This window comes from Neoarius graeffei, chromosome 23 (genome assembly GCF_027579695.1).
Source record: "Neoarius graeffei isolate fNeoGra1 chromosome 23, fNeoGra1.pri, whole genome shotgun sequence".
NCBI lineage: Eukaryota > Metazoa > Chordata > Actinopteri > Siluriformes > Ariidae > Neoarius > Neoarius graeffei.
Genome location: NC_083591.1, coordinates 19,234,748 through 19,258,634, shown reverse-complemented (window position 1 = coordinate 19,258,634; position 23,887 = coordinate 19,234,748). Strand labels below are relative to the sequence as shown.

At 41.1% G+C, this 23,887-nt stretch overlaps 1 protein-coding gene across 1 annotated transcript; it reads right to left on the bottom strand.

Annotated features, from left to right (window-relative positions):
• Positions 1-1,431: 1,431 nt before the first annotated feature.
• Positions 1,432-22,513, bottom strand: LOC132871179 (myosin regulatory light chain 2B, cardiac muscle isoform-like). Its single transcript, XM_060905286.1, has 7 exons — positions 22,480-22,513; positions 11,648-11,734; positions 11,326-11,401; positions 9,453-9,557; positions 9,290-9,368; positions 3,593-3,641; positions 1,432-1,759 (listed from the first exon to the last, which is right to left on the bottom strand). The coding sequence occupies exons 1-7, from the start codon at positions 22,480-22,482 to the stop codon at positions 1,655-1,657; spliced, it is 504 nt and encodes a 167-aa protein (XP_060761269.1). The 5' UTR covers positions 22,483-22,513; the 3' UTR covers positions 1,432-1,654.
• Between the last annotated feature and the right edge of the window lie 1,374 nt (positions 22,514-23,887).

Sequence of the window (23,887 nt, the reverse complement as noted above, 5' to 3'; positions counted from 1 at the left end):
ACATGCAAACTCCACCTAGAAAGGCCCCCATCGACTGTGGTGTTTGAACCCAGAACCTTCTTGCTGTGAGGCAAGAGTGCTAACCACTACACCACCATGGATCATAATGGAATATGCAGTCAATTGTATGTCTGTACAGTCATGCTGTGAACACCCCTGTTTAGCATAATCCCAAAGATTCCAGAAGCCAGTGAAGCAAAGAAAACTTACTTCAATTGCCTTTTGAGATGATACTTGCCCTGAAGCATGGTACATTCTGAAAGTGTCCATCTAAGCTGGGAAAACTGTTAACCATGAAGGCATGAACTTCATCAACAATAATGTTCAGATGCACCATGCCATCCATGCTATCTTCAGTGGTTACCAGAAGCCTTCATGCATTCAAGGAATCCCTCACATCATCAAATAAAAGGCTCAATGGATTTGTGCCAAATTCTGATCTTACCATCAGCAGGATACAAAAGGAACCTGGGTTAGAATCAATTTTTGAAGCAACCTTTCCCTGGTCCTCAACAGTCCAGCTTCCTTCCTGACATTAGTATATGATATTGTCTTCAGCCATTAGAGCCTCTTTGAGACAAAGTCAGATAAGTGGTGTATTCTGAGATGGAATTCTGTCAGTGATTAAGGCATTGGGTTACTGACTGGAAGATCATGAGTTAAAATCCCAGTACCACCAAGCTACCACAACTGGACCCTTGGGCAAGACCCTTCGACTTATCTGGTGTGGCTTGTCAGTTGTAAGTGAATGAGGATGCCATGACCTAATGGTTAGAAAAGCAGCTTTGGGACCAAAATGTTGCCAATTTGATTCCCTGGACCAGCAGGAATGGCTGAAGTGCCTTTGAGCAAGGCACCTAACCCCCAACTGCCTCCCCAGGCTGCTGTGGGTATGTTGTATGTCACTCTGGATAAGAGCATCTGCTAAATGCCTGTAATAAACACATCAGACAAATGAGGTCAATCTTGAATTTGGATGTGATGTGCCTGGGAGTAGCCCATTTATTTCCCTTCAGGATACTTGACTCTGTCTTCTGTCCCCTATTCCCAACAAGTATTTTTTTGCTCCAAAGGAAAGCAGTGATAGAGAGATCAGTGGTATATTTTGTTGCTTGTTGTACCATGTACACAATCCACCTACTGTCATGTTTGTGGGAGAAAATTGGAGAACCCATAGGACATGGTAAGGACATAGGAAACTCCACACAGACAGTAACCTAAGCTGAAGATTGAACCATTTCCCCTGGTGCTGAGATGCATCAACACTACCAGCTGTGCCACTTTGTTATGTTTCATGATGTCTTGAATTCATTTTCTCTTGTATATGCTGCCTTTTAATATCCGCTTTAAAAACATACACGTATTAAACGAATATTTCCCCCAGACATGCTCACAAGACTAGAAATGAATTGAAGTTTAACCTCAGCCGAAAGTGGACCCCTTTGAACAACATCAGAATTAATTGTTCCACAAAATGGAGGCTGTGTACATTCCAACAAGTCTTTATCCAAGTCTTAATCTTCAGCGTTACACCACAACATACACATTGTTCTGGGCTTCAAAACTCAAGGCTCATATTCAGCCACAAAGGTAGCATGCTGACAATGCGTAATGACAATGACATTGATGAATGTGATTACAAATCAGACTCTCCTCACTCCTGCTCCTTCTCCTCTCCATGTGTGATCACATAGCAGAGATTCTTGTAGTCGAGATTACCAGAAACATCCAGAGGGAACATCTGCAACATCTGAGTCATCTACGAGAGGAGTGAATGAAGCAGATACAGTAATAATGTTTGAAATGTTTAGGAGACACAATAAAGGAAGGGGTAGACATCTTATCCCTGGGTTACAGTTCTTCAGTTGCTAGCCTGATCAGTTCTCAATAGTCTTGTTCTTTCATATTTAAATATAACTGGAAGATCACAAGAACAAATGAGAATGCGTACCCAAGCATCCAGAAGGGAAGGAAGGTGATGTGACAGTAGTGGTGCACATACTAGGAGACATTTATCCTGTGCTACAATACAATCACTGATGCATCAAAGTGACGCTAATTACAAAATAACTATTACTTATTTTCCTTTCAGGCTCATACATATGCTCATAGTAATTTCTACAACATCACATGAAACGCCACAGTGCTACAGTGAATGCTATGATAGTTAGCTGTTAGCAAAACCATTTTGTAGCATCGCTGCAATTTGTTAGATTTGTTATTGTTAGCATAGGAATGTGTTGTGTGTTTGTCTGTGCTGGTGTGTTAGATCAGTTTAGGTTTGTGCTGTATGTGTAGCTTTGCCAAAAAAGTTTCCTGGTTAAGCTTCCTCCTTGCTAATACCACAATATATTAGCATATTTTACTAATTTTAGATGCAGTAATGAATCATTGATAGTGGTATAGTTAAAAATGCTGATGCCAAGGGCATGTTGTGTACCTTGTCGCATTAATAAGCATATGACATGAAATGATAGCAATCTAAATGTTTTCATGATGGCAATAGAAGGAAATTTGCCTTCTGAAAAAAACCTTGTGCTCCACTAATCCAAAATCCTTTCTTTGTTTCATCTCAGATTCCTGTCTCACCCAGCCACTGTGTCTCCCTGTCTGTCTCCTTCACTGCTTTGCTTAGTGTGCATGTGTGTGTTTTTCTTGCTCCCATCAGCTGAAACCAATGTCGGTAGAAACCCAGCGGGATCCACCCATGGGGAACGAGTGGTACAGTGTTTGATCATGAGCGTGAGCACGTCTCCTGTGTGTACCCACATGGTTGATCAAGAGCACTGCCCATGAGCCCCTGAGGACCCCCCCCCCTTCCCGAGTGTGCATTACCCTGCCAATGCAGCATGGCCACTCATCTGCTGGACACATGGGAGCCAAAGTGTGCCTATGCAATTTTTCTTCGTTCATTTCCCCCCCCCTCCCCCACATTTTCCTATGTGGGGTTTTGGGGGGTATTTGACAGGAAGATGGATTATTGTAATCACAGGAGCCATCAGTGAGTCAGAACAGGGTGCCATGGGAAGCCAGCCATCAGATTACTGCACACTGCTGCCATGGGAACAGAGGGCTTGTTTGTTTTTGTGTGCGTGAATGAGTGTGGGCGTGCGTGTGTTACATAGGCATTTATTTTCATGGCTTTGCTATATGGTGCATGAAAGCTGCTACACAAAATGAGTGACTCTTGTGTGCGTGTGTGTGTGTGAGAGAGAAAGGAAATGCGCAGATAATACCAGTTGGAAGGCCAATATTGTGTTTGTTCTTTTGCTAGTGTGTGTGTGTGTTTCTCTATTAAAATTAATTGTCATTGTCTGAAATAATAACCAGTAGTATGGGTGAAAAAATTAGTCTTGTTAGTTACTTGTTAAAATAATGATATCTGGCATATAAATCAAAAAGATTTCATTGCCAAGCTTTATTTAATTGTTATTACTGATAATAATACATCTAATCTAGGTAGCAAGCTAGGCTAATTCACTGAGACTAGCCAGAACGGTCAAAAATGTCGTTATGGTTACAGCGTGTACCTCTTGTGAGTAACTTTTTTTTCATATCAGCACTTTAAGAAGTGTACATTCGTGTTGCTCACCTCAGCTTCTGTAAATTTGTCTGCTTGAGACATTAGGTAAAACTTGATCCTGTTGGGCAACACAAAAACATGAATGGAACATGAATTAGTCGCTGTTATTGATTGCACGGTCATGGTGCCTCGCATAAGTATTCATCCCTCTTGAAATGTTCCACATTTTTGTAGTGTTACAATCTGGAACTGAAATGGATGCAATTGGGATTATACACGATGGTAAACAAGTTTTGAGCAAATCCACAGAGTACAATTAAATCAACAATTTAGTCATGGGGTGGCACGGTGGTGTAGTGGTTAGTGCTGTCGCCTCACAATAAGAAGGTCCTGGGTTCGAGCCCCGTGGCCGGCGAGGGCCTTTCTGTGTGGAGTTTGCATGTTCTCCCCGTGTCCGCGTGGGTTTCCTCCGGGTGCTCCGGTTTCCCCCACGGTCCAAAGACATGCAGGTTAGGTTAACTGGTGACTCTAAATTGACCGTAGGTGTGAATGCGAGTGTGAATGGTTGTCTGTGTCTATGTGTCAGCCCTGTGATGACCTGGCGACTTGTCCAGGGTGTACCCCGCCTTTCGCCCGTAGTCAGCTGGGATAGGCTCCAGCTTGCCTGCGACCCTGTAGAAGGATAAAGCGGCTAGAGATGATGAGATGAGATGAATTTAGTCATGGAAGCAACCAGAAGGCCAAGGGTAATGCTCAATATGATGCTACCACCATCGTGCTTCAACATATGGATAGTGTTCTCAGGCTGATAAGCAGTGTTAGGTTTCCACCAAAGGTAGCTCTTTGTACCAAAACCAAGGAGTTACATCGTCATCTCATCAGACTAGAGAACCTTTTCCCACATGTTTGCCAAATCATCGACACGTCTCTTGGCAAACTCCAACAGGACTTCATACAGTATGGCTTGCTTTTATTGTAAATAATTTGGCAAATTATATGGATTTTTTTCTACTACTTCATTATTCACTATTCAGGACTATTTTGTGTAGAGCCATGACATAAAATCTCAATTACAAGGGTTCTTCAAAAAGTTCTCAGCCTCACCCAGAAACAAGGGGTGTAACTCCCATTTTGGGGTGTAACTATATACTATAAAGCCTTACATCACTGTCCACAAAAACTCAAATGAAAGAAGCAATCAAAGAAAAAAGGAGAGGAAAGAAAGCTTCAACCTGGTGTGCTGTTGCTTCGGGATAATACGCCCGTCCACACAGCACAGGTGGCAGGGGTAGAAGCAGCCAAATGTGGCTTTGATCTGTTGCCTCATGCACCTTACTCACCTGACCTGGCACCGTCTGACTTCTATCTGTTTCCCAAACTGAAATCCCACTTGTGTGGTTGCCATTTTCAGAGTGATGATGAAGTCATCCATGCTGTTGAGGAGGATCTGGAGGCTCAAGATCTTCTTAAGCAAAGGGATAGCGAAGCTTGAACATCAGTGGACCAGGAGCATTGAAGTTAAAGGAGACTATGTTGAAAAATAATGCAAGAACAATCTTTTTCCTGTGATGTTTTCTGGGTGAAGGAGGCTGAGAACTTTTTGAAGTACCTTTGTAAGTCCATTCAGTTTGAGGTTGGAACACTTTTTAGTAAGCCTACAAAGGTTCAAGTGAAAGAATGTAAGGTGTATCAGCATGGTTGTATTAAACAGATGTTTTGCCTACATGGAATGGAATGCATAATGATGTCTTCAGGCATGTGATGACATCCAATGGCCATATTTTCATGATTATAACACAAGAATATGGTATAGGATTCAGGCAGTGATTAATGTAGATCTGGATATTCTGGATATTTTCATTAAAGAGCGGCATGATTGAGAGGTGTCATTATTTGTGCTGCTGTGACATCCTTTCAAATCAACTTTTTAAAAAACATTTCTGTCATGGCATCCAATTGGATTGTAGTTATAGATTTATTTATAGATTTCATGTCAATAATTAAGGGTGGCACGGTGGTGTAGTGGTTAGCCCTGTCGCAAGAAGGTGCTGGGTTCGAGCCCAGTGGCCGACGGGGGCCTTTCTGTGTGGAGTTTGCATGTTCTCCCCGTGTTTGCATGGGTTTCCTCTGAGTGCTCCGGTTTCCCCCACAGTCCAAAGACATGCAGGTTAGGCTAACTGGTGGCTCTAAATTGAGTGTGAATGGTTGTTTGTCTCTCTGTGTCAGCCCTATGCCAATGCTGAAGCAGAATATATCCAGGGCAAAATTGATCAATTGCCACCCAAGAATGTAAATCATCAGCATGTCACTGCCTGGGATACTATCAAAGACCTTACAGGACACAAGAGCAAACCATTAATTCATGTAAAAGGCGGCTCGGCTTCGGAAAGGAAAAAGAACTGGTTAGACCATTTCAAAAACCTCCTAGGTGCAACTCCAACAACCTCGAGTGAACAGGAGATCGAGAGAACCTCCAGATAGATCTTGGAAGCTAGAAAGCTAGCTCGGAAGCTCCAGATCACTGACACCCTTAACATAAGCATGGAACCCTTCATCATGGAAGAACTCAAAGCAGTAACCAGTACCTTAAAAGACCAAAAGTCACCTGGTCTTGACAATATTCCTACGCTTATATGGAAAGACTCAACCTTCCATGACCTTTTGTTGCGCATCTGTAACCACACATTTCTCCACCTTAACCCCCCGTCAGCATGGCGGAAGACCGGCATCATTCCCCTACCCAAAAAAGGAGATCTGACCCTACCATCAAACTATCGTGGCATAGCACTGTCTGCGATAGCTTCCAAGATCTATAATAAGCTCCTATTATGGCGCATTGTCCCTGAAGTTGATCCTTTGCTGCGCAAAAATCAAAACGGATTCAGAAAAGGACGTTCAACAATCTCCCAAATCTTATCACTACAGCGCATCATTGAAGAAATGTGGAAGCATAATAAGGAACTGACGCTATGCTTCGTGGACTTTCGTAAGGCATTCGATTCAATAAGTAGACAAGCCATATTCGACATTCTACCACTCTATGGAATTCCTGAACCTATTGTTGAGACTATAAAGTCATTATATATTAATACCGAGCCTACTGTTATTTCGCCAGATGGAGAGACAGAGTTTTTGAGATCTCAACTGGGGTATTCCAAGGCGATACCCTTGCTCCTTTCATCTTCGCCATTGTCCTCGACTACATACTTCGCCTATCCCTTGACAATCTGAATGTCAGGGGTCTACAGATTCAACCTAGGCATAGTCGAAGACACCCGGCACTACACCAGAGATGCCTACCCCAAATTTTGAATTTCAGTATTCTTGAAAACATTTTTCAGTATTTTGGAATGACTATCAGTAACATTAATTTATGCACATTTCCATTATAAAGAGGTGTATATACCAATATGTTTAATATTTAAATTATTAAAAAGAACTCTTTTGTGTGAATTGAATAAACAAAACGTGAGCAGCCATCTCAACTGAATTTCCACTCAACAAATTTCTAGAGCATACAATATATCACATTTTTATAAATACAATAGTGTTCCCTGTTTGCAGACATTACGGTTGACTACCAATCATTGGTATTGAATGTAACTCCTCAAAAGTATTATATTATATTGCCTGGCAAAATGTTCTACCTGTTAACAGATTCTAATAAAATAAAATAAAAATGTCTTATTTCATGCCAAAGAGAGTCCGACATTGTTATCTTAATGCCCCAATATATAAATACTTCAGCATAATGCTTCAGAAGAGACATTGAATAAAATGGCATTTATAATTGTATTTAAAACAGTGGAATGATCAATTTTTTGCCACAATCCCAACAACACTAATCATAAAATTCTGTTTTTGATCATACTACATGTACATTTGCACTTGCAACACTGAAAAGACTTTGAATTAAAGAAGTACAGCCAGTGTTTGATATTTCAGTGAATAAAAATCATACATGTAAAAAGAAACAGAATAAGTTTAACTCACATTTCATGGCACTAATTGGTAAGTTCAACTCCAAGCATAGGTCAACCATCACCGCTTCAGCACGTGTCACGTTCCGTGTCTTTTCATTCACAGATTTCGTAAAAAACTGCTGGATACCCCCAGATTTACTTTCCACCTGACTCGCCATTTCAGCATACTCCATATGTTTTTTTTTTTTGTAGTTGACATGCCGCGTGCAGTCATCGCGACCACCATGAGTGATGTTAATGTCAGTTCTACACAGTTTGCAGTGCGCATATCCATTGCCCTTTTGACTGGGTGTAATGCACGGCCATTCTACCGTATCAAAAATAGCGCGAACAAATGTGCGGAATCTGCGCATGCCACACACAGCATGTGCGGAATCTGCGCATGTCACACGCAGCATGTGTGGTTGTCGTAAAAATAAATAGCCTAGCCGTGAATCGCGCATGGATTGAAAAAGTCGCTTGGACATTTAAAAACAACTCACTGGAATTTTTTTAAGACTTTATAATAATTCCGTACAGAATAACACTGTTTGCCGTAACATCATATTTACTTAACTTTTCCGTACAAAATACGGCCAATCCGTACTAGTAGGCATCTCTGCAACACCTAACAGACCTTGACTTTGCAGATGACTTGGCGCTTATCACAGAACTAGTCGAAGGCGCTGAAGCGCTGCTCTAGTCCCTAGAAAAGGCAGCCACTCTTATTGGGCTTTATTGTAACGAGAGCAAGACAGAGTACATCAACACTACTGAAAGCCCCCACAATCTGAAATCTCTTTCTGGAGCAAACATTAAAGGAGTACAAGACTTCAAATATCTTGGAGCGTGGATAATGGACTCTGAAAAGGACTTTAAAGTTCGAAAATCGCTAGCCTGGGCAGCTTGTAACAAGCTTCAAAAGCTCTGGCACTCAAACTTGACAAGGGATTATAAAGTCTTCCTGTTCCAGTATCTAGTGGAACCAGTTCTTCTCTATGGTGCAGAGACCTGGACTCTAACAAAATCAACTCAAAGAAGACTGGACGGGACATATACAAACCTTCTTCGCCGGGTGCAGAATATTCATTGGTCCGAGCACTTAACAAAAGAGAGAATTTATGGAAACCTACCCTCTATTTCAGATACTCTAACGCGTCGACGTCTCCAGTTTGCCAGAAACTGCTTAAGAGCAGAGAGCGAGGTCATCTCAACTCTTCTGCTATGGAACCAAAGTCTCCTGATCCGTAACCGCAAAACGACATACCCGCAAATGCTATCAAGGGACTCGGGTATCGAAGTTAGTGAACTGAATCAGGCCATGAGAGACCATGCTGTGTGGCATGCTATTGTTGCCGACATCCCGGCCTCGGTTGCCGAAGGATGATGATGATGTGATGATCTGGCAACTTGTCCAGGGTATACCCCACCTCTCACCCATAGTCAGCTGGGATAGACTCCAGCTTGCCTGTGACCCTGCACAGGATAAGCGGTTACGGATAATGGATGGATGGATGTCTGTCAATAATTTATTGTTGGAAATTACTAGTTTGCTGATAGAACTTTCAGCATAAGCATTTTTAAAAAACAGTTTTGGCCTTCAAGACCAAAAAGAGGGCTTGACATGTTAACATTACTGCAATTTTGGACCAAAGTGCTTTACATCCATCAATCTATCAATCAGTGCAGGCTTTTATGGGTTTTTTTTTTACTATGAAAAAACATCTGTACAAGACCAAATGATAAAATGTGCAACACAGATGTGTGATATACAAAAAGTAAGCCTAAAGAACTAATCACTCACTCATCTCCCTTTAGTACACCAGTTCCCTCTGGGTCGAAAATCTTGAAGGCGTTCAGAATGTTCTCCTCCGGGTCAGTACCTGGGAAGTTCTTATTAGTTAGACGAGATAATCTGGGATGAGGTTGATCAATGTATCATTGATGTAACTGAAGCTGGAGTGTACCTTTGAGCTTCTCGCCAAACATGCTGAGGAACACTGTGAAGTTGATAGGACCTGGGGCTTCCTTGAGCATGTCATCAAGCTCATCACTCCCTACGTTCAGACGACCTGGAAACAAACACACAGTACTGTACATACACACACACACACACGGACAAACGTGTGTACATATGGAGAAATGTCACAGAACTTCTATGTCAGTCAAAGCTCTCTTGAACTTTTCTTTATTAACATGCTATACAAATGTTTGTTTTCATGTACATTATGTTGCTTATCCTAGCTCAACATCTTATGAGGCAATTTGAATATTGGTCCATTCCATTTCATTATTGGGGTCCCATTTAGCCCTTGTAACTTTTAAGAATAAACACATCAACATTGTTTATTTGAGTATTTTCCAACAATGAATCTAATTTAAAAAAGTATTGATCCATCTCAGGCAACAAATCTCATTTTCTGCAAGGTTTCTTCTAGTTTGCACTTTGCTCTTAAAGCTGTACTGCCTTTCAGGTTTTTCAAGTGTAGGTCATGAAAAGAATTTTCCCCGGCACCCAATTATTTTGTTTAGTGGACTGAAAGCTATTGAATTTGAATCATAGACTTAACTTCATTAATTTTTTTAATAGAACAATTAATGAATTTAGAGCCACATGGCCCTAAATTCTCTGCTATGTTTTCCTGCTTCACCACGACCCAATACAAGATACTACATCATGCATCACATGGTGGGCTTTCCCCATTCGTGCAAGGCATTGTGGGATACAAATTTGAAACAGGAGAGAAAAATGGAGGACGTGAGTGTGCAAATGAAACGTGAAAGACTGACTACAGTAACGGAAAGCAAGAAGAAAACACTATGTTGTGAAGGAAAGGAAATGCAGGACCAAACTAATAAATATCGGCGGTCAGCGAGCACCTCGGTGTGATCAGCTGTTCGCTTAGCAACAGAATGATGTAACTGTCAGTACACGGTCAAGGTAAACCTGCGCATGTGTACACGGACTTACTCTGTCTGCTTGACTGCGTGAAGCGAGCGATTTCATGCACATTATTTGCTCAGGAATCCTCTCAAATTAAATAACTTCCCAGCCACAGAATGGCCTGATATTTTGAGAGACATTACAGAAATAAATATATATCACAATGACCAAATTTCAGAGGGAACTAAATTTCACCAATTTTATGAAATCGAAAGGCCGTCTAGCTTTAAATGAGTAACAGGGTTGTGTTTTAGCATGGAATTAACAAATACACAAACTGAAGTTAACTAGCATCCATGATAATGGCAAAAAACACATTCTAATGTTTGATCTAAAATGTTTTTTTAATTAATGATTTACTTCCAAACTGTAATTTAAGTTATAGGGTTGTGCTTTAAAGGGAAATTCAGATTATACAACTTCCTGTCGCTGGGATTGGCGCCAGCTCCCTCACAAACCTTCCAGTTAAGTGGTATAGATGATGGATGGATGGACAACTTCCTGTTTACCATCTGACTTACTTTGATAATCCAGGGTTAACATTTTAACAGGAGTGAGTGAATGTTTTGGGAATAAAATGTACATTTTTCATAACCTCCAGTATGATTCACAAGTCATGGAAAAAGATTGTTCAAGATTCAAGCATAACCTGTTCAATGGATTCATACATTAATGTGAACAAAATTGATTTGTTGAAGTATTGTAATGATTATATTTCAGGTTAAACTATAATCTTAGTGGTCTGGAACAGGCATAAGTACTGTTTTTTTAACATTTATTCAAATGTCTTTTAACTTCCATACATGTTTATAGATGTAATATCAGTGGGACACAAATGGCACCCCGATTGTGGATTGACCCTTGGAACAGTTACTTGAGAAACGGAGAGCGTTTACCTACAGCGGCGAAAGTGCCTCTGAGATCATTCTTGTCAATGAATCCATCTCTGTTCTGGTCCATAATGGTGAACGCCTGCAGGCATTTACAACATGCTAACTCAAGATACATCATCCACCCTCTATATATCAAAGAAATGTGCTACGATTAATGTGTTAAGAGTCCATCCATCATGTGCACTGTAAATTACTGTGATTATAGCTTATGTCTGGTCTCAGCCAAGGAATCGGCTGTTAAGCTCAAAGCTCCTGTGAGTTATGGTTTGTATTGTTTTGAAATATATATCATATGTGTTCGGATAGATGAGTAAAAGGCTCTTGCCTCTTTGAATTCCTGAATCTGAGATTGCTCGAACATGGTGAACACATTGGAGCTGGCTGATTCCTTCTTCTTGGCCTTTTTGGGTGACTGAAGAACATTCAAAGAGATTATTAAGAGCATGATGGTATCCCCAACGAAACATATGATTTGAATTTTCTTATTCACATCCTTGTAAATAAAAGATAATACATGGTAATTCTTCATAGACTAATCCCTGTGTGACTGGATACACACATGACATTTGTACTGTATTATGATCTGTAGTCATATTGTCATTATTTAGTTAAATATCTCATATTCTCTTGCTTGATGGATGAATGCGTAGGAGATATATATATATATATATATATATATATATATATATATATATATATATATATATATATATATATATATAGACATCTTGGCCTAATGATGAGAGAAGCAGCTTTGGTCACCGAGTTGATTCCCTGAATCAGCAGGAATGGCTGAAGTGCCCTTGAGCAAGGCACCTAACCCCCAACTGCTTCCCAGATATGTCCTCTGGGTATGTTATACGTCGCTCTGGATAAGAGCGTCTGCAAAATGGCATTAATGTAATGTAATGTAATATAGTTAGAGCAGGATATTATAACTGATAGCTAATCGGATATTAAGATCCTTCGGACAAGCAATCAGTACCATTGTGTGACTCAAAGCACCAATCAGGTTAGAAATAACTAATAGGCTTCATTTATTAACCTTAATACTTTGTAATTTATTCATAAATTGTTCACAGGAGCATTTATACAAGTAACTTGGTATTCCTGTGTTGCTAAGAATGTATATGCAGATTATATTGTCATGTTTAAATAGCTTATCTCATCTCATCTCATTATCTCTAGCCGCTTTATCCTTCTACAGGGTCGCAGGCAAGCTGGAGCCTATCCCAGCTGACTACGGGTGAAAGGCGGGGTACACCCTGGACAAGTCGCCAGGTCATCACAGGGCTGACACATAGACACAGACAACCATTCACACTCACATTCACACCTACGGTCAATTTAGAGTCACCAGTTAACCTAACCTGCATGTCTTTTGACTGTGGGGGAAACCGGAGCACCCGGAGGAAACCCACGCGGATACGGGGAGAACATGCAAACTCCACACAGAAAGGCCCCCAGGACCTTCTTGCTGTGAGGCGACAGCGCTAACCACTACACCACCGTGCCGCCTAAATAGCTTATTTGTTTCACAAATTTTGTGACACATTTGAAATAAAGTAATTCGAAACAAACCTGTAAAAATACTACCTATTTGATTTGGACATAAGAAATGATGTCATACAAAAGGAGGAAGAAAAAAAGTGTGTCTCTGGGATAGCTGAGGTGTTCTACAGTGGCTAAGCTGCATTATTGGAAGATTTAGCACACACACACCATACTTCATACGCATGCCAAACAGTTTCAGTATGAATTATATATATATATATATATATATATATATATATATATATATATATATATATATATATATATATATATATATGTGTTATATATATATATATATATATATATATATATATATATATATGTATATATATATTTCTTTTTTTGGCTGCTCCCGATTAGGGGTCGCCACAGCGGATCTTTCGTCTCCATTGCTCCCTGTCTTCAGCATCCTTCTCTACCACACCTGCCACTTTCATGCTTTCATGTCCTCTCTTACCACATCCATGTATCTCCTCTTTGGCCTTCCTCGTTTTCGTTTGCCTGGCAGCTCCATCCTCAACATTCTCCTTCCAACATGCTCTGCGTCTCTTCTCAGAATGTGCCCATACCATCTCAGTCTCATCTCTCTTAGCTTAATTCCCAAGCTCTCCACATGTGCTGTCCCTCTGATGTGCTCATTCCTTATCCTGTCCAACCTTGTCACTCCCATTGCAAACCTTAACATCCTCAACTCCGCCACCTCCAACTTTGCCTCCTGTCTCTTCATTAAGGGTATGGTCTCCAATCCATACATCACAGCTGGTCTCACTACTGTCTTATACATCTTACCTTTCACTTTTGCTGGGACTTTCCTATCACAAATGACTCCCAAAATCCTTCTCCAGCTGCTCCACCCTGCCTGCACTCTCTTTCTCACCTCACTATCGCAGCCCCCATTTTCCTGCACAGTTTACCCCAGGGGCGGCACGGTGGTGTAGTGGTTAGCGCTGTCGCCTCACAGTAAGAAGGTCCTGGGTTCGAGCCCCGGGGCCGGCGAGGGCCTTTCTGTGTGGAGTTTGCATGTTCTCCCCGTGTCCGCGTGGGTTTCCTCCGGGTGCTCTGGTTTCCCCTACAGTCCAAAGACATGCAGGTTAGGTTAACTGGTGACTCTAAATTGACCGTAGGTGTGAATGTGAGTGTGAATGGTTGTCTGTGTCTATGTGTCAGCCCTGTGATGACCTGGCGACTTGTCCAGGGTGTACCCCGCCTTTCGCCCGTAGTCAGCTGGGATAGGCTCCAGCTTGCCTGCGACCCTGTAGAAGGATAAAGCGGCTAGAGATAATGAGATGAGATGAGTTTACCCCAGGTATTTGAATTCACCAACTTTCTTTACGTTTACTCCTTGCATCTTCACTACACTCTCATCCCCATTCTCATTGATGCACATGTATTCTGTTTTGCTACTGCTCACCTTCATTCCAATGTATACCGCCATCTCTCCAAACCCAACTCAACCTCCTTTCTACTTTCACCACATATCACAATATCATCTGCAAACATCATGTTCCATGGTGACTCTTGCCTCACTTCGTCCGTCAAGCTATCCATCACTATGGCAAACAAAAAAAGGACTCAAAGCAGATCCTTGATTAAGTCCCAGCTTCACCTTGAACCATTCGGTTGTTCCAACTACACACCTCACTGCTGTTTCACTGTTCTCATACATGTCTTGCACCACTGTAATATACTTCTCATTCACTCCACTCTTTCTCATACAATACCATAACTCATCTCTCGGCACTCTATCGTATGCCTTCTCCAGGTCTACAAACACACAATGTAGCTTTCTCTGGCCTTCTCTGTACTTCTCCATTAACATTCTTGAAGCAAAAATTGCATCCGACATGCTCTTCCTTGGCATAAACCTGTACTGCTGTTCACAGATTGCTACCTCTCTTCTCAATCTCGCCTCCAATACCCTTTCCTATAACTTCATGGTGTGGCTCATCAATTCTATTCCTCTGTAATTACTGCAGCTCTGTACATCTCCCTTATTTTTGTATATTGGGACTAGCACACTCTCCATTCATTTGGCATTTTCTCATTCTCTAGGATCTTATTAAACAAACAAACAAACAAACAAACAAACAAACAAACAAACAAACAATCTCGTTAGGAGCTCCACAGCCATTTCACCCAAACATCTCCAAGCCTCAATCGGGATCCCATCTGGTTCGACTGCTTTCCCAGTCTTCATTCTTTTCATGGCTGCCCTCACCTCATCCTTACAGTGGGGTAAAAAAAGTATTTAGTCAGTCACCAATTGTGTAAGTTCTCCCACTTAAAAAGATGAGAGATGCCTGTAATTTTCATCATAGTTATACCTCAACTATGAGAGACAAAATGAGAAAAAAAATCCAGAAAATCACATTGTCTGATTTTTAAATAATTTATTTGCAAATTATGGTGGAAATCTCAATACTTTGTTATATACCCTTTGTTGACAATGACAGAGGTCAAACGTTTTCTGTAAGTCTTCACAAGGTTTTCACACACTGTTGCTGGTATTTTGGCCCATTCCTCCATGCAGATCTCCTCTAGAGCAGTGATGTTTTGGGGCTGTCACTGGGCAACACGGACTTTCAACTTCCTCCAAAGATTTTCTATGGGGTTGAGATCTGGAGACTGGCTAGGCCACTCTAGGACCTTGAAATGCTTCTCACGAAGCCACTCCTTCGTTGCCCGGGTGGTGTGTTTGGGATCATTGTCATGCTGAAAGACCCAGCCACGTTTCATCTTCAATGTCCTTGCTGATGGAAGGAGGTTTTCACTCAAAATCTCATGATACATGGCCCCATTCATTCTTTCCTTTACACGGATCAGTCGTCCTGGTCCCTTTGCAGAAAAACAGCCCCAAAGCATGATGTTTCCACCCCCATGCTTCACAGTAGGTATGGTGTTCTTTGGATGCAACTCAGCATTCTTTCTCCTCCAAACACGACAAGTTGAGTTTTTACCAAAAAGTTCTATTTTGGTTTCATCTGACCATATGACATTCTCCCAATCCTCTTCTGGATCATCCAAATGCTCTCTAGCAAACTTCAGACGGGCCTGGACATGTACTGGCTTAAGCAGGGGGACACGTCTGGCACTGCAGGATTTGAGTCCCTGGCAGCGTAGTGTGTTGCTGATGGTAGCCTTTGTTACTTTGGTCCCAGCTCTCTGCAGGTCATTCACTAGGTCCCCCTGTGTGGTTCTGGGATTTTTGCTCATCGTTCTTGTGATCATTTTGACCCTACAGGGTCAAAGATATACATGAGATCTTGCGTGGAGCCCCAGATCGAGGGAGATTATCAGTGGTCTTGTATGTCTTCCATTTTCTAATAATTGCTCCCACAGTTGATTTCTTCACACCAAGCTGCTTACCTATTGCAGATTCAGTCTTCCCAGCCTGTTGCAGGTCTACAATTTTGTTTCTGGTGTCCTTTGACAGCTCTTTGGTATTGGCCATAGTGGAGTTTGGAGTGTGACTGTTTGAGGTTGTGGACAGGTGTCTTTTATACTGATAACGAGTTCAAACAGGTGCCATTAATACAGGTAACGAGTGGAGGACAGAGGAGCCTCTTAAAGAAGTTGTTGGAGCCAGAAATCTTGCTTGTTCGTAGGTGACCAAATACTTATTTTACTGAGGAATTTACCAATTAATTCATTAAAAATCCTACAATGTGATTTCCTGAATTCTTTCCCCCCATTCTATCTCTCATAGTTGAAGTGTACATATGATGAAAATTACAGGCCTCTCTCATCTTTTTAAGTGGGAAAACTTGCACAATTGGTGGCTGACTAAATACTTTTTTGCCCCACTGTACTAACCAACTCGGCTTCCTGATTTGCTGTCTCCAACGGATCTGACCTTTTCTCGCTTGGATTCTCCTCATTTGATAAATCCTCAAAGTACTCTTTCCACCTTCTTAATACACTCTCTTTGTTTGTCAACACATTTCCATTTACATCTTTTATCACTCTTAACTGCTGTACATCCCTTGCTTCCCTGTTTCTCTGCCTAGCTAGTCTGTACAGGTCTTTCTCTCCTTCTTTGGTCTCCAGTCTTTTGTACAACTCCTGGTATGCATCTGCTTTCGCCTTCGCTACCACTCTTTTTGCCTTCTGTTTCGTCTCTCTGTATAACCGCCTGCTTTCCTCGTCTCTCTGATCGTCCCAATTCTTCTTTGCTAGCCTCTTCCTTTTATAATTTCCTGCACTTCTTTGTTCCACCACCATGTCTCCATGTCTCCATGTCTTCCTTCCTCCTTCCTGATGACGACCCTAGCACCACTCAATGCTCATCTCATTTCTTCCCTAAACTCCTTCTGATGTTCAACCTCTTTTAGTTTCCACCAATCAATCTTTGGCTCCACTATTTCATGCTTCCTCTTTTTCACTTTCAAGCTCATCCTGCACATGACCACTTGATGTTGTCTAGCTACACTCTCCCCTGCCATCACTTTACAGTCTCCAATCTCCTTCAGGTTACCCCTTCTGCAGAGTACACCTGTGTAGATCTTCCTCCACTCTTAAACATCACCCTGTGCTGCTCTTTCTTCTCAAAGTATGTATTGACTATTGCCAAATTCATCCTCTTTGAAAAATCAACCACCATTTGCCCTTCCACATTTCTCTCTCTTACACCATATCTGCCCATCACGTCCTCATCTCCTCTGTTTCCCTTGCCAACATGTCCGTTGAAATCTGCTCCTATCAGCACGCGCTCCTCCCTCGGTATACTTTCTACCACTTCATCCATCTTTTCCCAGAAAGACTCTTTCTCTTCATTCTCACATCCAACCTGTGGGGCGTACGCACACAACATTTATTACCACTCCTTGAATCTCCAACTTCATGCCTATCACTCTATCTGACACCCTCTTCACATCAATCACACTGTTGACCAACTATCCCCTCAAAACAATATCAACACCATTTCTCTTTCCATCAACTCCATAATAAAACAACTTGCATCCATCTCCAATGGTCTTGCTTCCTTTCCACCTCGTCTCCTGCACACACAAAATGTCCAACTTCCTTCTTTCCATCATACCTGCTAACTCTCTCGCTCTGCCAGTCAATGTTCCCACATTCAATGTTCCTATCCTCATTTCTAAACTCCTTCCCTTCCATCTTTCATGCTCTCTCCTAACACGCCTCCCCCCCTCTTTCTCCTTCTCCATTTTGGTGCAACAGTAGCACACTTTCCACCAGCACCCTGTTGACCAACAGTACCAGAGGCGGTCATTGTTAACCCGGGCCCCAACCGATCCGGTATGGTATTTCTCTTTTCATTCCACATGTTAGATTTGGCACAGTTTTACGCCGGATGCCCTTCCTGACACAACCCTCTCCAATTTATCCGGGCTTAAGACCAGCACCAAGAGTATGCTTATGCACCCCCAGTGTTTTATATATATATATATATATATATATATATATATATATATATATATATATATATATATATATATATATAAACAAATTGTTAAACAAATGAGACAAAAATATTCTACTTGGTCATTTATTTATTGAGGAAAATGATCCAATATTACATATCTATGAGTGGCAAAAGTATGTGAACCTCTAGGATTAGCAGTTAATTTGAAGGTGAAATTAGAGTCAGGTGTTTTCAGTCAATGGCATGACAATGAGGTGTGAGTGGGCACCCTGTTTTATTTAAAGAACAGGGATCTATCAAAGTCTGACCTTCACAACACGTTTGTGGAAGTGTATCATGGCACGAACAAAGGAGATTTCTGAGGACCTCACAAAAAGCGTTGTTGATGCTCATCAGGCTGGAAAAGGTTACAAAACCACCTCTAAAGAGTTTGGACTCCACCAATCCACAGTCAGACAGATTGCGTACAAATGGAGGAAATTCAAGACCATTGTTACCCTCCCCAGGAGTGGTCGACCAACAAAGATCACTCCAAGAGCAAGGTGTGTAATAGTCAGCAAGGTCACAAAGAACCCCAGGGTAACTTCTCAGCAACTGAAGGCCTGTGAGAGAGGCTAATGTTAATGTTCATGAGTCTACCATCAGGAGAACACTGAACAACAATGGTGTGCATGGCAGAGTTGCAAGGAGAAAAGAACACTGCTCTCCAAAAAGAACATTGCTGCTCATCTGTAGTTTGCTAAAGATCACTTGGACAAGCCAGAAGGCTATTGGAAAAATGTTTTGTGGATGGATGAGACCAAAATAGAACTTTTTGGTTTAAATGAGAAGAATTATGTTTGGAGGAAGGAAAACACTGCATTTCAGCATAAGAACCTTATCCCATCTGTGAAACATGGTTGTGGTAGCATCATGGTTTGGGCCTGTTTTGCTGCATCTGGAGCAGGGCGGCTTGTCATCATTGATGGAACAATGAATTCTGAATTATACCAGAGAATTCTAAAGGAAAATGTCAGGACATCTGTCCATGAACTGAATCTCAAGAGAAGGTGGGTCATGCAGCAAGACAACAACCCTAAGCACACAAGTCATTCTACCAAAGAATGGTTAAAGAAGAATAAAGTTAATGTTTTGGAATGGCCAAGTCAAAGTCCTGACTTTAATCCAATCTAAATGTTGTGGAAGGACCTGAAGTGAGTAGTTCATGTGAGGAAACCCACCAACATCCCAGAGTTGAAGTTGTTCTGTATGGAGGAATAGGCTAAAATTCCTCCAAGCCGGTGTGCAGGACTGATCAACAGTTACCGGAAATGTTTAGTTGCAGTTATTGTTGCACAAGGGGGCCACAGCAGATACTGAAAGCAAAGGTTCACATACTTTTGCCACTCACTGATATGTACTATTGGATCATTTTCCTCAATAAATAAATCATCAAGTATAATATTTTTCATCTCATTTGTTTAACTGGGTTCTCGTTATCTACTTTTAGGACTTGTGTGAAAATCTGATGATGTTTTAGGTCATATTTATGCAGAAATATAGAAAATTCTAAAGGGTTCACAAACTTTCAAGCACCACTATCTATCTATCTATCTATCTATCTATCTATCTATCTATCTATCTATCTATCTATCTATCTATCTATCTATCTTTTCAGTTTGGTCTTGGAAAGTTTTCCTGAAAGATTTCTAAATGACCCTGAAGTCTGTCTATATTGCTTACTCTATTCGTTTTGTTAAGAATTTATCATACGCACATCACATTTTACCCAGATATCATAACAATAGACATAACATAAAATAGGGATTTATACAAATAAGGGCAATGCGGTTGGAGGTGAAAATGTGAATTTAATTGCATTTCATCTAAACCTTACCGCGAGTTGGCCTAGTGGTTTGCGTGTCTGCCTCTCAACCAGGAGATCGCGAGTTCTACTCGTGATTGGGTCATACCAAAGACCATCATAAAAATGGTACCTACTGCCATCTGGCAAGGCACGCTGCAATATAGATGCAAGTAGGGAAGTCAAACTCTCACGGTTACCAGAGGACCCACCCCCCACTGTAACCCTAGCTGTTTAGGCGAGAGGCCAAGTAGCCCTGGAAACGGAGATTGGCACCACACCCATGTGCCCCAAAGAGTTGGTTAGTACTGGGACAGGAGACTGCCTGGGAAGACCAGATCCTGGCATGGAAGGGGCTTTGACATCTGAACCTTAAATTTAGTAGTAAAGTACCTTTACTGAATTTGAGCCATTATAAGTATTTTTAAAAGTAGTAGTGACTTTAAGTAAGACTTTAAACTTTAAGACTTTAATGTTAAATTTAATAGCTTTAAGTGACATCTTCAATGTTCTTTTTAACAGCGTTTCATTATCTTTCAGAAGTCATGGAAAGTCACTTAAAGTTCTAAGTAAAATTTAGTATTCAATAATCATATTTTGTATTGATTATAAAGTACTACTATTGACCTTTAAAGCACTGAATGGTCTTGCACCACAGTACCTGAGTGAACTTCTGCTCCTCTATGACCCGCCACCCCTACTTAGATCAAAAGGTGCAGGCTATCTGCTGGTGCCTCGTATAGTGAAGGCTACATCAGGGGGCAGAGCCTTCTCTTACAAAGCTCCACAGTTATGGAACAGCCTTCCAAGTAGTGTCCGGGAATCAGACACAGTCTCAACGTTTAAGTCTAGGCTGAAAACATATCTGTTTAGTTAAGCCTTTTGTTAATGGTGTTTATGAGGTAAAGGTGTAGCGCTGGAGGGTCCTCAGACAGTGTGTTTTTGGTAAACTGGGATGTATGGATGCTCGCTTGCTCACTCGAGTTTGTTGATGGTGTAGTGGCTGGCTGCTTTATGTCCCGGGGCTCCCTCATGCCTGTGTTACCTTCTGGCTCTCCCCTTTTAGTTATGCTGTCATAGTTGCCAGAGTCCCTGCTTGTACTCAGTGCAATATGTATACTGTTCCTACTTATTCAGGTGACATTGGGCATACCTAGCAACCTGTGTTTTCTCTCTCCCCCCCCCAAATCTGTCCCTCTGAGTTACATGTCGGTCCTGGGATCGAGATGCTGACTTCTTCTGCTCCTCGGACCTGCCTGAGCCATCCTGGTGCCCTGTGTCTGGTTGGAGTCTCATCGCATCGCTCCTGTGGAGGGCGGCCCCATGTGGACAGTTGGGGGTCGCGCCTGGAGGACACTCTGGACTCTTGCAGTGGTGCTTTTGTGGCTGGGGACTGCAGTTGACTTGCTGACTTTAGGACTGCAGTTGACTTGCTGACTTTGGGACTATGGTTGTCGTGAACGGTTTTGCGCTCGGGTTTCCGTCGGTGGGGGATTTATAGCATCAACGAAGCTGACTTTATATTCAGACTGTTAATGTTATAGTCATGTTGTCTGTTGTTGCCCGGATGGGGATGGGTTCCCTTTTGAGTCTGGTTCCTCTCGAGGTTTCTTCCTTATGTCGTCTGAGGGAGTTTTTCCTTGCCACCGTCGCCACAGGCGTGCTCATTGGGGATAGATTAGGGATAAAATTAGCTCATGTTTTAAGTCGTTCAAATTTTGTAAAGCTGCTTTGCGACAATGTTTATTGTTAAAAGCGCTATACAAATAAACTTGACTTGACTATTTCGTAAACTTTTAGGGTGCCTTAAGAATATCTTAAAGCTGTTAATTCACCTAGTGTTCATAGTATGTAATATATATACCGTATATTTAAAAAATGCATATATGGAAATTCCATCCCAACCTTTGTACTAAACTTGAACTTATCATTGCAGGATTTTTCACATTTTATGTACTATGATGTTTTCATATACTTTCAAACAAACCTGATCTCACACAAAGTACATAAAGTTTCAAACAAGTTCAGGACAATGTAATTTCACTGGAATTTAACTGAACTCGGTCATAAGAAAGGATGCAACACCTAACTCAATCCATAACTCTTCCCTTAAACTTAGTGACTTTTCATCCAACGTTTTATAAATTTCCAAGCATGACACCATGCTGTGTCTTGAACATGACTCATAAACAAAACAGCAGCATTGATTTATGCTCAGAAATTATCTATCTATTATCCAACATGCAACTGGCCTTCACAAAATTATTGTCCACAATCCTATGCGTGCATGAGCAATGTTAATTAGTTAATTAATTCCCTGCTCATCTATCACTATTAAATAGTCACTAAAACCAGGACTTGTTTGATATCCTACCATTGTGATGGTGGCTGATGTCTTGCAGGCACGGGGTTAAAATCTGGGGAGACCATAGAGTCCCAGCGCGACTGTTTTATATACGAAATGTGCAGTGAGCAGGCATACCTGCTCTAAATTTAGACAATAGAGGCTAGCTTGGAAATATGCAGTAACTAACCACCCTTGTGAGGTATGTAGACCATGTCCAACTCTTTGGCCTCTATAAAGAGAGAGCTGTGTCCATGATTGAGTCCTACTCTGCTATTATCCCACATGCTACTATCTCAGAATGAAGGGTCACAACAGTTGACATGAATCTAAATTCTTTGTAACATTCATGTTCTAGTGTGAATAGCAGTGGTTTAATGAAAAAAAAAATACATCAGTCTCACACAAACACAATGCACCCATCATTGCAAAATAGTACGTACTAGTTACTATGTAAATGTGACTACGTAATTGTGAAAACTTGGACTCAGATTTCAAGATGGAGTTAGAGTTTTGTTTTTTGTGTTGTTTTTTTTAAATGAGACGCTGTAAATTTTGAAGACAAAATCCCTACATGACGATTTGCTCAAAAGTCGGTGACCTTAATTAAAAACTTGATGACTTGGAAAGTTCAATGTTAAGATTCTCAGAATTCTTTGTTTAAACAGCATTAACAAGGAATGAAAGCTAGCGATGCTAATTATGCATGATGTCATTATTGTAAAATATTTTTAAGGTGATACTGCATTCAAATGATGGTCAGCCTACAAATTTTACCATGGCAGATGCCAAAATTGGAGCTACGCATGTAAAGCACTAACTATTAAAAGCCTATTATGTTAAAAGCCTAATGAAATTGACTGCCTTATTCACAGCAGACTTTTGAGCTTCATCTTTCACTGATTAACTTTGGATACCATACCTGCTTTTTTGTATGTTCTTGGACATAAATTGTGTTTAGTTTACAATTTAATGAAGTTTGTAGCATATATAACAACATTAACAACAAGAACAACATTAATCTAGTGCTTTTTGTGATTTTAAAACATGGAGATGGAGGGATTGGATGGTATTTTCTTGCATCCTCATTTGCCAAACTCAACCCTGCATTCTCAGAAATAATGGAACCAAATAATGGCACAACTGTTCCTTGTAGCTGGGGTAGTACCATCAAGGTTCCATGATTTGCACCTTCAGTATGTATCTTTTACCACCTGGGATTTACTTTTAATTGGCCCATAAAGCTTTAAAGGTACATCAGTGGTCCTTAAGGTTCTATTATGCACTTTCATTACTTTTTTAAGGTATAAAGTATAGATGAGAGGTATCCTAGAGATTTCATGCTAACTGGTCTTCACTAGCATTCATTGCTGGGAATGTTAGCATAGTTCAGATGAATTATCTGTTCAATAAACATCAGGCATCATGAGTCACAGGG

Excerpts from the sequence above, each read along its gene's own strand:
- LOC132871179 (XM_060905286.1), bottom strand. Across the intron at positions 9,369-9,452 it reads GTTTGGCGAGAAGCTCAAAG|GTACTGACCCGGAGGAGAAC; the intron begins GTACACTCCAGC and ends AGAACTTCCCAG. Across the intron at positions 3,642-9,289 it reads GGTGTACTAAAGGGAGATGA|GATCAAGTTTTACCTAATGT; the intron begins GTGAGTGATTAG and ends GTTGCCCAACAG.